The sequence below is a fragment of the Mizuhopecten yessoensis genome, unplaced genomic scaffold (assembly GCF_002113885.1).
Source record: "Mizuhopecten yessoensis strain PY_sf001 unplaced genomic scaffold, ASM211388v2 scaffold2803, whole genome shotgun sequence".
NCBI lineage: Eukaryota > Metazoa > Mollusca > Bivalvia > Pectinida > Pectinidae > Mizuhopecten > Mizuhopecten yessoensis.
Window position 1 is genome coordinate 103,982 of NW_018404727.1, and position 17,120 is coordinate 121,101.

The 17,120-nt window shown below is 39.9% G+C and overlaps 1 protein-coding gene and 1 long non-coding RNA gene across 5 annotated transcripts in view; one reads left to right on the forward strand and one right to left on the reverse strand.

Moving 5' to 3' along the window:
* Positions 1 to 1,310, forward strand: part of LOC110446571 — a 16,340-nt gene extending 15,030 nt beyond the window's left edge. Inside the window, exons 2-3 of the long non-coding RNA XR_002462485.1 lie at positions 1,152 to 1,216; positions 1,282 to 1,310. This is a non-coding gene — a long non-coding RNA (uncharacterized LOC110446571). The remainder of the gene's footprint in view (positions 1 to 1,151; positions 1,217 to 1,281) is intronic.
* Positions 1 to 9,429, reverse strand: part of LOC110446569 — a 27,763-nt gene extending 18,334 nt beyond the window's left edge. The window contains exons 1-6 of one of the 4 annotated variants that reach the window (XM_021491775.1): positions 8,952 to 9,427; positions 8,364 to 8,579; positions 3,853 to 4,080; positions 3,581 to 3,646; positions 2,675 to 2,836; positions 1,570 to 1,662 (exon numbers count right to left, since the gene is read on the reverse strand). In XM_021491775.1, the coding sequence (XP_021347450.1) occupies positions 1,570 to 1,662; positions 2,675 to 2,836; positions 3,581 to 3,646; positions 3,853 to 4,080; positions 8,364 to 8,579; positions 8,952 to 9,021 (835 nt within the window). In that variant the 5' untranslated portion in view covers positions 9,022 to 9,427. Of the gene's footprint in view, positions 1 to 1,569; positions 1,663 to 2,674; positions 2,837 to 3,580; positions 3,647 to 3,852; positions 4,081 to 8,363; positions 8,580 to 8,951 lie in introns of all 4 variants that reach the window. The other 3 variants (XM_021491776.1, XM_021491777.1, XM_021491778.1) reach the window with 3 other exon arrangements.
* Positions 9,430 to 17,120: the final 7,691 nt, after the last annotated feature.

Consider the following 17,120-nt stretch of genomic DNA (forward strand, 5'->3'; position numbering starts at 1 on the left):
CTTACCATTTGAAGGTTTCTGTATAGAACCCCCTTACCATTTGAAGGTTTCTGTATAGAACCCCCTTACAATTTGTAGGATGCTGCATAGGACTCCCCTTACCATTTGCTTGTTTCTGTATAGGACTCCCCTTACCATTTGAAGGTTTCTGTATAGGACTCCACTTACCATTTGAAAGTTTCTGTATAGAACCCCCCTTATCATTTGAAAGTTTCTGAATAGAACCCCCTTAAAATTTGATGATTTCTGTATTGGACTTCCCTTACCATTTAAAGGTTTTTGTATAGAACCCCTTACAATTTGATGGTTTCTGTATAGGACTTCCCTTACCATTTGCTTGTTCCTGTATAGGACTCCCCTTACCATTTGAAGGTTTATGTATAGGACTTCCCTTACCATTTGAAGGTTTCTGTATAGAACCCCTTTACCATTTGAAGGTTTCTGTATAGGACTCCCCTTACCATTTGAAGGTCTATGTATAAGACTCCTCTTACTATTTGTAGGTTTCTGTATAGGACTCCCCTTTACATTTGAAGGTTTCTGTGTAGGACTTCCCTTACCATTTGAAGATTTCTGTATAGAACCCCCTTACAATTTGTAGGTTTCTGTATAGGACTCCCCTTTACATTTGATGATTTCTGTATAGGACTCTCTTACCATTTGAAGGTTTCTGTATAGAACCCCCTTACCATTTGATGATTTCTGTATAGGACTCCCCTTACCATTTGCTTGTTTCTGTGTAGGACTCCCCTTACCATTTGAAGGTTTCTGTATAGGACTTCCCTTACCATTTGAAGGTTTCTGTATAGAACCCCTTTACCATTTGAAGGTTTCTGTATAGGACTCCCCTTACCATTTGAAGGTCTATGTATAAGACTCCTCTTACCATTTGTAGGTTTCTGTATAGGACTCCCCTTCACATTTGAAGGTTTCTGTGNCTCTTACCATTTGAAGGTTTCTGTATAGAACACCCTTACAATTTGTAGGTTTCTGAATAGGACTCCCCTTACAATTTGCTTGTTTCTGTATAGGACTCCCCTTACCATTTTTAGGTTTCTGTATAGGACTCCCCTTTACATTTTATGGTTTCTTTAAAGGACTTCCCTTACCATTTGAAGGTTTCTGTATAGGTCTTTGGTTTCCATTTGAAGGTTTCTGTATGGGACTCCTCTTACCATTTGAAGGTTTCTGTATAGAACCCCCTTACCATTTGAAGGTTTCTGTATAGAACACCCTTACAATTTGCTTGTTTCTGTATAGGACTCCCCTTACCATTTGTAGGTTTCTGTATAGGACTCCCCTTTACATTTGATCGTGGTTGTATAGGACTCTACTTATCATTTGAAGGTTTCTGTATAGCACTCCCCTTACCATTTGATCGTGGTTGTATAGGACTCTACTTATCATTTGAAGGTTTCTGTATAGGACTTCCCTTACCATTTGATCGTGGTTGTATAGGACTCCCCTTTTCATTTGATAGTGGTTGTATAGGACTCTACTTACCATTTGAAGGTTTCTGTATAGGACTTCGCTTACCATTTGAAGGTTTCTGTATAGGACTTCGCTTACCATTTGAAGGTTTCTGTATAGGACTTCGCTTACCATTTGACGGTTTCTGTACCTCGGCATACATAGACCCCGGGTCAGCAGTATGACCAGACTCTACAGATGACAATGAAATACCGGTCTACAGTAGTTACAATGTAGTTGTTCTGGGAGCATACATGTATATTTGAATTTGCGCTGCAACCCATTCTATATGAACATTACAAGCAGAAATGCATTTCATTTGAGTTTGAAAGCAAGACCGCTCGTGACGTAACACGTGCTAACTTATGACGTCATAGATTAACCATGTGTAATGTAAATCTTGTCGCCTCGCTTCGGATAAGTTGGAGTATGTCCCTGCGTCAAACGCTCACGTGACTCCGTTTAATCATTGGCGCCAAATTTTATTTAAATAGGGCGGTTCCGCCAATGTCGTTTAAAGGACGACGCATATACAAAACGCAGTAAATAAATTCAATTACTTTAGAAAAAATGAATAAAATTAAACATTTTTTCAGTGGAAACAATGTAACCATATGGATTGAACGGCGTTTTTGAAAATGTTATGCCGGTATTAACGGATTCATGTTTAATATGGATGTAACCGATTTGTGTTCACATCGACATGATAATTTAAAAAAACGTCGTTCAATCGATATATATGCAGCTTGCTTCAAAACAATTGACATTAAATATTGTCACCAATATTATTTTTACTTTTCTATATATATTAATGTATTGCATTTCGGATCAATGAACTTAACAGAATCATTCTTACGTTAACAGCGTAAGGAATTTGTCAAATTTTCGAGACAATCGACCGTTACTTCACAAGACACAAAGATTAACAACTACTCATCACATCACAGGAAAGTCATCAGGAAACAATTCTACACGAAAACAGAACAGAACACCAGTCATTACTGATATAATATTCAAATGTTAAAGCAAACCCTTCTTGCGGCTGGTAGCCGGAAGTTATTTTTAGTGAATTTAGGACCGTTTATGATATACGGATAGTAATGAAAATATTTATATAGAATGTATTTGAGTTTTGAACACTTAGTAATATCCTATGTCGGTTCCGCGTAACTTCATTGTGTATCAGACCGTTTGGTAGTCTTACCCTTTGGAGGTTTCTGGACGACTGCATATGCATCTTCGACAGCTGACGTGTCGGCTATGTCTTGTTTCTTTACTACTACAGCATACAAATCACGTGGGGGATGGCTGACCGCGCCTATTTCGGTATAGGTTCCCTCCTCAATACCTGGCTCGTCAGTGGACACTGTCATAAATAGAAGCGCATTCAACTTAGTGTTACTATCTAGTTACTAGTCATTGTCTCACCGACACGTAGCGATCAATATCTTTGTTTGTATGAGACGTACTACCTTCAGGAAAACTGTTCTATATAATGACGATTTCGATTCACGATCCGCAACGTCCATGTCCTCACTTATAACGTGCATGTCGTAGTTTAACAACTACTTAAGAACCTGCACACGTTTTAAAAGGAGATAGAAGCGACGAGGAAGTCGTATGAACCACCTCATATCCAAAACATAACTACTAACTAAAGATAGGCGATCAATAAACTACCTGATCAAGTTTTACTGGCGAAAAAGTTTAAATCTTATCTGAGAATCTAAGATGCAGTCAATGTTTACTACCGGAAATGTTTCAATATAAGTGGACGAAATGCATATTGATTATTTAAATATTATACTACATGTATATATTATCCTTACTCGAGACTAATGGCGTTTTTGGTTGTTTTTTTGCTTTTAGTATACACTTTGTCCCTGCTGTAGTCTTTTAGTATTGAATTAAGTTTTAAATCTTGTTTATTTTCATATTAGCGCTATACGTTGATAAAACTAGTTTTACTCAATTATATATTGAGAGACATATGTTAGATCCCTAGACAATATACTATTCGTATAATTAATCTAACAATAGTCTTTATTGTAATATACACGTTTCATTAAAATATCTGTGTTTAAGTAATAACACAACCTAACACACCTACCCATGTGTTGTATGTCCTCACGTCTCAAAGACCTTGTACTGTTCACCACCGGAGCTGCTGTCTTATCTGAAAGCAGTATTTTAAAGTGTAATTTTACAGATATGACGTGACTTCAATTCACAACGTTTGCCCTGGTATGCATTTATTAATTTTTGACCAGAGTATGGAGCAAAATCGACGAGGAAATTGCATGAACCACCTTACATATCGAAACATAATTATACAAACGAGGATGCTTGATATATCAATGAGCACGCCGTTATTATACATACCTGGTTGTGTACGACGAGTCTTGACTAAAAACACTACTAGTATGACTACCACAGTCAGTACCACAATAGAACAGACAGACACGGCCACCAGGAGTGTCGGGAACTCATTAACAGGTCCCCTTGGTGCTGGGGTCACTGTGTTTGAAGTAGGTACATTCCTCGATGATGTTGTCACTAAACGGTCTGAAGTTGTCGGCCGAGTGGTCCATACAGTTGATGTAGCTTTGACAAGAAATAAAGATCAATTAGAATTTGCAAATTCAATGTTTGTATGGGTATTACAGAGTTTTGACATATGCTACACTCCTTACTCTTTTCATTTATATGCAATATTTCCCTCAGTAGCAACCATCCAACCTGTACCGTGTTAGGATATTAAGACGCCGACATCCTTCCTTTGAAAACAAGATATGATTTACCGAATTTGCATCTAGGATTGGAATGACGCGATTAGCAAGTTGCATTTTCGGGATTTCGTGCTGATGTATAGATGTACTTGGGACTTTAAATACCAAGAATTGGGAGAAAAGAACTCAGTAGCAAAAAGTAATGATGGCTTTAGGTGAGATTCGCATAGGGGAATAAAGAAGGAGTCATCGGTGTAGATGGTAAATATGGGAAACAACGGAGAAAAAAGCAACCTAGTCGGCATTTTGCAGATGGAACCGTTAGGAATGATTTGTTTGAATATCAACGTTTTATTCTTCTTACCAAATTGACTAACTATCTAACAGAGAATCTAACAGAACTTCTGTCGTGTATTTTGTGTGTGATGTAGTGGTGGTACAGACGTGAGTTGTGAGCTATACACCCGGTGTTGGTACAGACATGTTTGGTGAGCGATACACCCGGTGGTGGTAAAGACGTTTTGTGATGAGCTATACACCCAGTGTTGGTACAGACTTGTGTGGTGAGCGATACACCCCGTGGTGGTACAGACGTGTGATGTGAGCTATTAACACGGAGGTAGTAAATACATGTGTCGTGATCGATACACCCGTTGGTGGTACAGACGTGTGTGGTGAGCTATACATCCGGTGGTGGTACAGACGTGTGTGGTGAGCTATACACCCGTCGGTAGAACAGATGTGTATGGTGAGCTATACATCCGTTGGTGGTACAGACATGTGTGGTGAGCTACACACCCGTTGATGGTACAGACGTGTGTGGTGAGCTATGAATCCGGTGGTGGTAAAGACGAGTGTGGTGAGCTATACATCCAGTGGTGGTACAGACGTGTGTGGTGAGCTATACACCCGGTGGTGGTACAGACGTGTGATGTGAGCTATACACCCGGTGGTGGTACAGACGTGTGTGGTGAGCTATACACGCGTTGGTGGTACAGACATGTGCGGTGAGCTATACACCCGGTGGTGGTACAGACGTGTGTGGTGAGCTATACACCCGTTGGCGGTACAGACGTGTGTTGTGAGCTATACACCCGTCGGTAGAACAGATGTGTATGGTGAGCTATACACCCGGAGGTGGTACAGACATGTGCGGTGAGCTATACCCCCGGTGGTGGTACAGCAATGTGGAGTGATCTATACACCCGTTGGTGGTACAGACGTGTGAGGGGAGCTATACACCCGGAGGTGGTACAGACATGGATGGTGAGCTATACACCTGGTTGTGGTACAGACGTGTGTTGTGAGCTATACACCCGTCGGTAGAACAGATGTGTATGGTGAGCTATACACGCGTTGGTTGTACAGACGTGTGTGGTGAGCTATGAATCCGGTGGTGGTACAGACATGTGTGGTGATCTATACACCCGTTGGTGGTACAGACGTGTGTGGTGAGCTATGAATCCGGTGGTGGTACAGACGTGTGTGGTGAGCTATACACCCGTCGGTAGTACAGATGTGTATGGTGAGCTATACATCCGGTGGTGGTACAGACATGTGTGGTGAGCTATACACCCGTTGGTGGTACAGACGTGTGTGGTGAGCTATACACCTGGTTGTGGTACAGACGTGTGATGTGAGCTATACACCCGGTGGTGGTACAGACGTGTGTGGTGAGCTATACATCCGGTTGTGGTACAGACGTGTGTGGTGAGCTATGAATCCGGTGGTGGTACAGACGAGTGTGGTGAGCTATACAACCGGTTGTGGTACAGACGTGTGTGGTAAGCTATACACCCGGTGGTGGTACAGACGTGTGATGTGAGCTATACACCCGTCGGTGGTACAGACGTGTGTGGTGAGCTATACACGCGTTGGTTGTACAGACATGTGTGGTGAGCTATACACGCGTTGGTTGTACAGACGTGTGATGTGAGCTATACACCCGGTGGTGGTACAGACGTGGGGGGTGAGCTATACACCCGGTGGTGGTACAGACGTGGGTGGTGAGCGATACACCTGGTTGTGGTACAGACGTGTGTGGTGAGCTATACACCCGGTGGTGGTAAAGACGTGTGTGGTGAGCTATACACCCGGTGGTGGTAAAGACGTGTGTGGTGAGCTATACACCCGGTGGTGGTAAAGACGTGTGTGGTGAGCTATACACCCGGTGGTGGTTTAGACGTGGGTGGTAAGCTATACACCCGGTGGTGGTACATACATGTATGGTAAGCTATACACCCGGTGGTGGTACAGACGTGTGATGTGAGCTATACACCCGGCGGTGGTACAGACGTGTGTGGTGAGCTATACACCCGGTGGTGGTATAGGCGTGGGTGGTAAGCTATACACCCGGTGGTGGTACATACATGTATGGTAAGCTATACACCCGGTGGTGGTACAGACGTGTGATGTGAGCTATACACCCGTCGGTGGTACAGACGTGTGTGGTGAGCTATACACGCGTTGGTGGTACAGACATGTGTGGTGAGCTATACACCCGTTGGTGGTACAGACGTGTGTGGTGAGCTATACACCCGGTGGTGGTATAGACGTGGGTGGTAAGCTATACACCCGGTGGTGGTACATACATGTATGGTAAGCTATACACCCGGTGGTGGTACAGACGTGGGTGGTGAGCTATACACCCGGTGGTGGTACAGACGTGTGTGGTGAGCGATACACCCCGTGTTATGCAATGGATATCGTTGACCTTTCATTAAACAACATGATTTGTGGTTAACAAGTTTTGGTTATAATGATTTCACGTTTGACTCCTTGTGACACCTATCAGAAGTTTCCAACCTACGTGCTCCGCCATGTGTAATCGTGACAAAACCATAATATCTAAAGAAACTTGTCAATATATGTTCAACACGTTTGTATATATTTGACCTTTTACCTTCTGCTGTAACCTTGACATTAATGTACGAAGATGTGTATAGCATGTAACACACTTTTGTAGCACTAATTACACAATAATGTTAGGTGATCTAAAAGTTCCGGGTAATGATTTTAATGTCGACCCCTGTTGTGACATTGACCTCGATGATACAGACATATGTGTGAAATATGTAACACATCGTCTAATTATATTAAACATTCTGCAATGGTTTAAAACTAACGGTCCCGACAATTTCATAGTTTTGTTCGGAGTACACGCAACACGAACTTCTAAACCTACCACTAGTGCCGTTGACATGACATGACTGACCAATAAACCGGACAATATCTGACTGATCTACAAAAATGGAGGGTTTTCTGCGATAAATCATAACCGCATACAAACGTACTTGATAATCACACACGACTCGAGTACAACAAAATAGCAGGACTTATGCATGTAGATCGAGATGGTTTTTTTTCTTTAAACATTGGTGATGGTAACTAAGAGATAATTAAGGTATTTAAATATTTTCTGGAGGTGTATTGTGGTTCATAATGTATTCAAATAATCAAATCACTATGCATGGGATTAGTGTATGTTACGGTTATAAGATAGAGATTTCTATGGTTACTATTTCCGTCAGACGACAAACATCTATAAGCAACCTTTCGGTAACTTCGTCATAATTTGAAGTCACGACATGGTTTGTCTACGACTACTCCAATATTATGACACAAATACCAAACAGTTTTCGATTGGAAAAAAAATAATGTTGTTGCTGTTATTGGTCGTTAAATTAGTTTTTGTCAGTTGACTTATGTAAGAGCCGAACATCTTATTTGCTGTCATTGGCTGATCTGACCATTTTAATCGAGGCTGTTCACTGTGACTCCTGTTATATGTAGATGAAGACATTGCTGGTAGATGTAAGGGTCGCTTTACAAAGAGAGGCCTGTATAACGGTCGTGCTGTTATTGGTTGGTTTTGTACTTTTCGTTTTGTAGATTTATATAAAGGCCGTTCGACAAGTGTGATAAAACTTAATACTAGGTTTCAATATATACAGTCCATGATCAAATGCATTACAAACTCTTGTATTTATAGTCCTTATAGAAAACTCATAACGTGAACAAGATGAAACATGAAATATACATTTTCATATAATTTCTAGCAATAAATATTTAAAGATTAAAGTGACATAAGTGCACACTGATTATTAATTATGTCTTTATTCCCACTGCTATCAGTACACAATACTTTGTAGAAAGACATCTTACCTGTAGTGACGTTAATATTAGTGACTTCACATGTCTTATTTCTACATATTACTCTTGGATTAGAGCCCAATTGTATAAGCATAGGTGATGATACCAATACACTATCTGCGTTTTTGTCGGTCCGTATCCAGGAGTCACCACAATCTCCTAGACGTGACCATGTGACGTAGTATCCAGTTTGGTTCTGTATCAGGCGGACGTCGTGGGCACACGGTTCTGGATCGGAGCAAGAGGAATATAAGGTCAAGTGAAAAAACAGGAGAATCAACAGATATTTGATTGATCAACAGGTTTCAGATATACATCAAATCATATGACTAATCCGGATACTTTGACCCTTCATATCGTTATTGTTTCAGGATACTTTAAATCAATCAGATGACATATAACCAACAGGAGCAGAATAATAACAAAAAAGTGAAATGAATACGACAACGTCAGTATAAACGATGTAAATATCTGTCCTGTTTTTTAGCCTGTATTTTATGTTACTGCCTCGTGTAGACGAGTAGATGAATGAAGCATGTTAACAGGAATAATTAACAGAGGTACACCATTCTAGTATCGACAATGAACATTGTTACATACCTCCTGAGGTGAGTGTGATCCAGACAATGGTAACAATCGCTATACACCACAGCACTGTATCTCTGAACATTGTAGACACTGGAAATATATCTGTGTGATCCCAATTGTCTACACGCTTACTTTACTGTAGCTGGTCGTCTGAAGTCCATACACATACTTCCGGATTGGGGCTCGTCTTTTCTTAAGGACACTTAAACAGACATATAACTCGCTGACACAAATGCACCCAACCTCGCATCACCAGGATGCGTAAGCTTTGCACGCCCCAATATGCGATATATGTGTTGATTTCTAAAAGTTAGGAGGATAACGTGGGAATATCAGTGCCAGATAATGCTAACAAATCAAACTAAACAACAGCTAGGACTGGCTATAGTCCTGTTAATGGGCATGGGGATAAGTAACACAGTACCCTGTTGGGGTCCACGACCCAGAATTGTCAGCTCCTAGTATGGACACGACGCTATTATAGTGTAGTTAATAAAGAGCCATAAAGTTAACACTACTTAGTGTATAGTTATGTGTGGGCAAAAAATAGTTATTTTATGTGTAATGACATCACGCAACACACTAAATTCCTGAGCAGAGTAAACACACCATCCGTAAGTAATGTGTGTAAGAAGGGAACGTCACGTGATCTACAGCGCCGTATAATAAAGAAAGTAAAATAAATCTCTGTGTGTTTGTTAGTAATAATAATGACAACATGTTCCTATATATCAAGGGTGACATGACGTATGGAAATCCTTTTAACAATACGGCCCTTCAGTAGTGCATGTGCATAGCATGTTTAGTTACAAACGTTATATACTCACACAGTTGATACTACACAGGTACATCAGTACAGTTATTTCAGGTAATTCTTCCTGAAAACATTTACATGTCGGCATTTCTAGCATTGTTTAACCAATTATACAACACAGAACAAAAACAAGTTAGAGACTGTTTATAGTTTCAATAGCTACAAAGCATGCGAACCGGCTTTTATACATGAAGAACGGAAAAATCTAAAGGTCATAAGCTTGTGTAAAAGCACCAGGCACTTTAACTGCGCAGGCAATACTGAGTACATATGTTATTTGACTTTAATCGTGTTTTAAGCCATTTATCAACAATATTTCGTAGGGTTGTCTGTTTAAAATGAAACCAAAGTGACAGTCACTTATACGTGTTGCTTAGACCAGATAACACAGACACAGGTCTGGAGTCATCTGCTTTAAAATGGGGCCGCCCTCGGCCCTTTTCTACTATGTTGGAACTCAGATATGAGTTTTCTGTCTCAGACTTATCAACTCGGATAAATTCGACTTCCCTGTCAATGTTAGCACCAGTGTTACAGAAATAAAACAAACTTTATTGGATAGCTTTAATTAGACTATTGTAATTGTAACCAAACATTCACCTCCTCCGAGGGTTTTTTTCTCAGAGAAAGGCTCGAGGTGTTCCGGATGTTACCTTTACCGCATGTGATTCCGGTTTCTCCTTTACAACTCGCTCTGACGCCACTATGAGCTCACTTATATGCCAATGTTTCATCAGCTTTCTTAGTTAACCTGGGTTAGAGAGGTATGGATGAATTGCTTGCACCAGTAACGAAAGTTCATGAAAGCAATATATATAGTGTTCGGCAATCCCGCTAATGAGCTCGGTATTAAGTAACAGGAAAGTATTAGGGATGCATGGACCGCTACTGCGATCATCTGCCTTGTAGCGACTAATAGCATCAAGTAAGTTCATAAGTAATAGCGACAGTATCACATAAATTTTCGTTGGATTCGTATGACTTAGATAGATATATCTAAAGACGACATCACGACGTCATGGCGCCTTATCAAATCAAAACAACAGGACAGCATCGGAGTATCTCCTCTGAAAGATAAAGGAACCCAGCTAGTTAGTGATAGAAGGCAAATATCCTGCTACATCAGTTTCAGTCCGTCTTCACGAGAGAATCCCCTGATGACCCACTTCCAGATATGGCTGATAAACATATCTATCACCCACTTCAGAACATCGTCATAGATTCGAAAGGCATTACCAAACTCCTGGAAAACCTCAACACAGCCAAAGCTCCAGGTCCTTACGCCCTGCCAAACATCATCCTCAAGAACTGCGCTAAGACCATTGCACCAGGCCTGAGTGTAATTTACCAGCGTTCCCTCGACTCGGGTACACTCCCATCAGACTGGCTCAAAGCGTATATCACCAGTGTCTTCAAGAAGGGCGATATACATCAGGCAGGGAATTATCGGCCAATTTTCCTAACATGTGTTTCATGTAAGATCCATGAGCACATTGTATGTCGTCTTCTCATGTGCCATCTAGAGGACAATAACATTCTAACAGACTTAAATCATGGATTTAGAAAGGGCTATTCATGTGAATCCCAACTAATCACCACCATCCACGACTTCCTACAATCCTACAAACAGGTAGACTGTGTCATCCTAGACTTCTCTAAGGCATTCGACACTGTGCCCCATAGGACGCTGCTGCATAAACTTGAGTCATATGGTATTAAAGGGCACATCCACCAGTGGTTAAAACACTTCCTCACAGCAAGATCCATGCAGGTTGTGTTAGAGGGTGAGACAACGAAACAGGTGGCAGTTGAATCTGGGGTACCCGAAGGAACCGTCCTCGGACCCATCTTGTTCCTATGCCATATTGACGACCTACCTGAGTGCGTTGGATCCCATACCCTCCTGTTCGCAGATGACTGCCTACTGTACCGCACCATAGCGACTTTCCAAGACCATCTTATTCTCCAACAAGACCTGGAGAATCTAGCACACTGGGCTGAAACGTGGGGTATAAAGTTTAACACCAAGAAGTGCTGCATCCTAAGCATGCGTAGAAAGGGCAGCCATTTCTATACACTGGAGAATGCCATCCTTCAGAGAGTACCCTAAAACCCATACCTTGGTGTGACAATATCCGTAGACCTTAAATGCGGTTCTCATATCAGTATGGTGGCGAAGAAAGCAAATTCCACACTTGGCTTTCTCAGACGGAACATTCGAAGCTGCCCAACAGCTAGCAAACGCACCGCCTACATCTCCATGGTACGGCCCATTATGGAATACGGGGCAGTGGTGTGGGATCCACACCAGAAGGGAGATGTCAGCTAACTGGAACGCATCCAACACCGTGCTGGAAGATTTGTGTCGGGGAACTATACCGCAAGACAACCGGGAAGTTTGACACAAATACTCAAAGATCTCAACTTACCACCCCTTGATAAGAGGCGGCAGAACATCAGACTTTCTTATCTATACAAAGTCATTGAAGGGTCAGTGCCAGCACTACCCCCATCTCAGTACTTGAACCCGAGGAGACAAGGCCGTAACATCAGAGTTACAAACTATAAAGACTTCAGTATAATCGACATCGTCGATAGCTCTGTGTGTAACAACAGGAGAGGATTCCAACCACCAGCTTATAAAACAGACCAATACAGAGAATCCTTCTTTATACGTATTGTAATAGACTGGAACCATCTACCAGACACCATAATCAAATGCAGTAGTGTCGAGGACAGCCCTCGAATCTATTAGCTATTAACTATTAGCGCTCTCTCTCACCCGCTGTAACACACCCGTTTTGGTTACTTCAGCGTATCCATACAGATACAGATACACGACAGGGCAGACAAAGGAATTTGTAAGATTTTCGGGGCAATCCGTCCCTTTTTCAACATAACTCATGGAAAGACATTTTCTATGTTTTAGAGTGGAATCCAACGAACCCCATATTAATAGTACTCCTTTTGTAGAGTATTTATGGGCAAAACAAAGTCTCTAGGATCTGGAATGGCACATGTTTCTAGAGGAAAGGAGCCATGACTACGAGTCTACGTGACGAACAAAGTTTTCAGTATTGTCTTTATTTCTTAAGAACATTTGGAGATTACCAAGCCAGATCATGCATCTCGAGAACTCAACCTTATCATACCAACCTTAATCACATCAACTTAGCTGTACCCAATCAAATTTCTGACATTGTCATTATTCTATATATATTACATACACACTCATTTCAGCGATAATATACACACATTTTATAAGTTATATAACAAATCTAGCAACGTTCTCGCTAGCCTAATCAATCATCTCAATATCTGTGTTGGTCATTACAACATTGATCACATCAACTGACGTTTTGACATGATTGACCAGACTCAGCACCGTACCGTTGTTAAATGCAATGTGATTATAACCATCCAGCAAATGTATCTGGGAGTTAACACACCCAAACTGAAGTGATATTATATAACATGTATTGATATTATATAACATGTATTGATATTATATAACATGTATTGGTATTATATAACATGTATTGATGGTATATAACATGTATTGATATTATATTAAACATGTATTGATAGTATATAACATGTATTGATATTATATAACATGTATTGATAGTATATAACACGTATTGATAGTATATATCATTTATCATATGTTTACTAATAGTAACACCCTTTTTGTATGTGTAATAAGTCTAAAATGTCAACAAGTTGATATCAGCCCGGGTGATATCACATCCCCTAGAAAAGTGATATCACACCCCCTCCCAAATTTCCGGATTTTGCCGCTTCCGCTTATTACTGTCTGATTTTATTGTAAACAAACAAATTGTTGGCATGGAATAACTGCGGTTTAATGGAAAATAATTTAAAGATTGATTTACAAAGCCCTACCTAAATTTCCGGATGGCGCCGCGTACATTAACTCCGTAAACAACGATGGCGACTGGCGAGGAGAATTTAGAGGAATTGGCAGCAAGGATTGTCGAGTTAGATGAATTAATCCTGGAAAAGGAGACGAAACGTGTAATGGATGCAGGTGAACGGTTTACTAATGCTATCAATGATACAGAAGCTTTCATGGAAAGCATGAGGAACAAGAATACTGCGAGAAAAACGCAATCCTACATCAAAATATTCACGAAATATCTGATGTCTCAAAATGAGTGGATATCTCCAGAGTCTATTTACTCGGTTCAGTTGGCGGATTACATGGCCAGGTTCTTCATGAACGTCAGAAAAAACGATAAATCTGAGTACGAACCATCAAGTCTGAGGTGTTTACAATCCAGCATTGACCGTTACCTACAGGAAAAACACTACAACGTCAACATTATCGTGATGTGCTAAGTGCCAAAATGAATAATTTGAAGACTCAAGGCAAAGGAAATCGCCCAAATGCTGCTGATTCACTAAATAAGGAAGAAGTGTCAATTCAGTATGAAAAAGGGGCGCTTGGTTAAGGTAGGTACAGTATTCAAATAAATAAATAAATAATTATATAAGCTTGGTTGCTGTTGGTTCTAGTTAGTATTACTGTAATCATTGAGTGAGGAATGCCCAATGGATATTGAAAATTGTATTGTGTTTTACTGTTTAATACAATATATCGACTTTAAATAAAATCTTTTGAGAGGGTTCATTGAACAAAATAACATAAGCCTAAATGTCTTATTTTTACAGGGAATCCGACCTCACTCAACAACACCATGTGGTGGAACAACACAACCCATTTCGGTCTTAGAACTCGCCAGGAACATATCGATATGAAATGGGTGGATGTCCGTTAAAAACGTCGTCAGATGGTCAAGAATACCTCGAGTACAGTAAACGGTCGACGAAAACCAGGACAGGACAGGGAGTAGGGCGTCCATTCAACCCAAAGATGTTTTCTGTAACTGGTTAGTTGCAATATTATTTCTATTTACATATGAAGCAGGAGATATTCACTCATCCGGCACACCTGACCTCAACTTTGTTTTTTGTGAAGGTTCATGATGTGCTCTAAGTTGGTATCTTGTAATTTTGTTTCATTATTTTGTCATCTTGTCTGTACCCGATTTGTTTAACGTCTTATAAATGGTTATTGATTGTGTGGTATTATTGTTTATGTCGTTGATATTTTTATAATTTCAGATGATCCTAGATGTCCAGTAGAAGCCTACAAGGCATACAGAAGTCAGAGACCAGAAGCAATGAAAGCACATGAGTCACCTTTCTACTTGGCGGTCAACACGAACTGGTCTAAAAATGAAAATGCGCTTTGGTTTGTGAAACAGAACATGGGTAAAAACAAACTAGGTTCCATCATGAAAGTGATGTGTGAGCAATGCGGTATTCCAGGTAGGAAGGTCAATCATTCCGCTCGAAAAACAACGGTTACCACACTTGTTCAAAATGGTGTTCCTCCAACTGAGGTCATGCAAATAACTGATCACAGGAACATTAACTATATAAATCTTTATAGTTCAGCCTCTTTAGAGCAACAGAAAAGAATGCCAACATCCTGTCAGACTTATCGGTGGGGCCTAATGGTGATAATCGTCCATATCAGTTACAAAATGTGAGTCTCAGAGACACTGACGATGACAATTTAATTAAAGCATCCCAACAAATAGAAGAATGCGAAAACATGAAGTGTATTGAAGTCGCTTTACCGGTACCAACTCTATCTGACAATATCCCTTCAATAATTGACCTACCATTTACCATGACAAATTCAAGAAATTCATCCTTGTCATCCTCACACAGTCTTTTTATAGGGGCAAATATCCAGGGAGGGTCATTCACCATAATCATTGCAAGCTATGAAACGCCATTGGAAAAAACGTCGAGTGGCGATGATCGATTCAGACAGTGATCAAATTGAATTCCAACCAGATCCATTGTGTTATATTGTTAAAACTATTAATAACCATGTTATTTTGAAGGAATTCAGGAATTTCTAAATGTTGACTTTTTATGATAGTTGTTACTGTTTTGTTTATATACATCATTGTTTTTGTTACCATTTTTATGAATATCAGTAAATAAAACAAAGAAATATTTTTTTGGGTATGTTTTGTTTATTTTAAAGGAAAAAAAATTATGATAAAAAGTTTATGATATGACCATTTTGATATCACACCCTATATCAGCCCTCGAGTCAGTCACTGTGTACGTGTTATTAAGTCCCCCAAGCGAAGTGGGGGACTTCTTGGTTTTACTCAATTTCTTATTAAGTTGGTGTTACTCCGTTTCTATTAATAATAATAATTATTATTATTATTCTCTCGCCGTAAAAGTCGATTGGTCGAAATAAAGTATTGGTCGATTCTGCTCAAATTTCATATGCAGGTGTATTTTGACACTGCGAACATCACTGCGGGGGTTTGGTAGACTTCTGTAATGGTCCCCCATTACAATTAGTACTTGTTTTTACTATGATCGTATCCTTTTGTTATCATATCACCGTATACTTGTTGAGCTCTAATTAAAACAGCAGATAAATGTAACAGAGGCCAAGTAGACCGACAACCAAAACACTTTACAAGGATAAGTAACATTTCCGTGTTAAAGGTTATTCTTCCGACCATTGTGTTGTCGCATAATATTTCCAGCTTCATTGTTTGTGTATACATGTGTGTGAATAACTAGTGTAGGCATGGATAGATAAGCGTTTGATATATCAGTATGTTGTGTAGGTATAAGGTCTCTATGTATTATTCCAGTATGTTGTGTAGGGATAATACGATCTCTATGTATTCAATCCGTATGTTGTGTAGGAGAAATAAGTAATTACATATCTATGTATTCTCTCAATATGTTGTGTTGGAGTAATAAGTAATAACATCTCTATGTATTCTCTCAGTATATTGTTGTATGGGAGTAATAACATATCTATGTATTATCTCGGCATGTTGTGTAGGACTGATAGCATCTCTATGCATTATCTCAGTATGTTGTGTAGGTGTAATAACATCTCTATGTATTATTCCAGTATGTTGTGTAGGAGTTATAACATCTCTATGTATTCTCTCAGTATAATGTTGTGTGGGAGTTATAACATCTCTATGTATTCTGTCAGTAGTGAGTAACAAACATCTCTATGTATTCTCTCAGTATGTTGCGAGGAGTAATAACATCTCTATGTATTCTCTCAGTATGTTGTGTAGGAGTGATAACATCTCTATGTATTCTCTCAGTATGTTGTGTTGGAGTAATAACATCTCTATTTATTCTCTCATTATGTTGTGTAGTAGTAATAACATCTCTATGTATTCTCTCAGTATAATGTTGTGTAGGAGTAATAACATCTCTATGTATTATTCCAGTATGTTGTGTAGGAGTATTAACATCTCTATGTATTCTCTCAG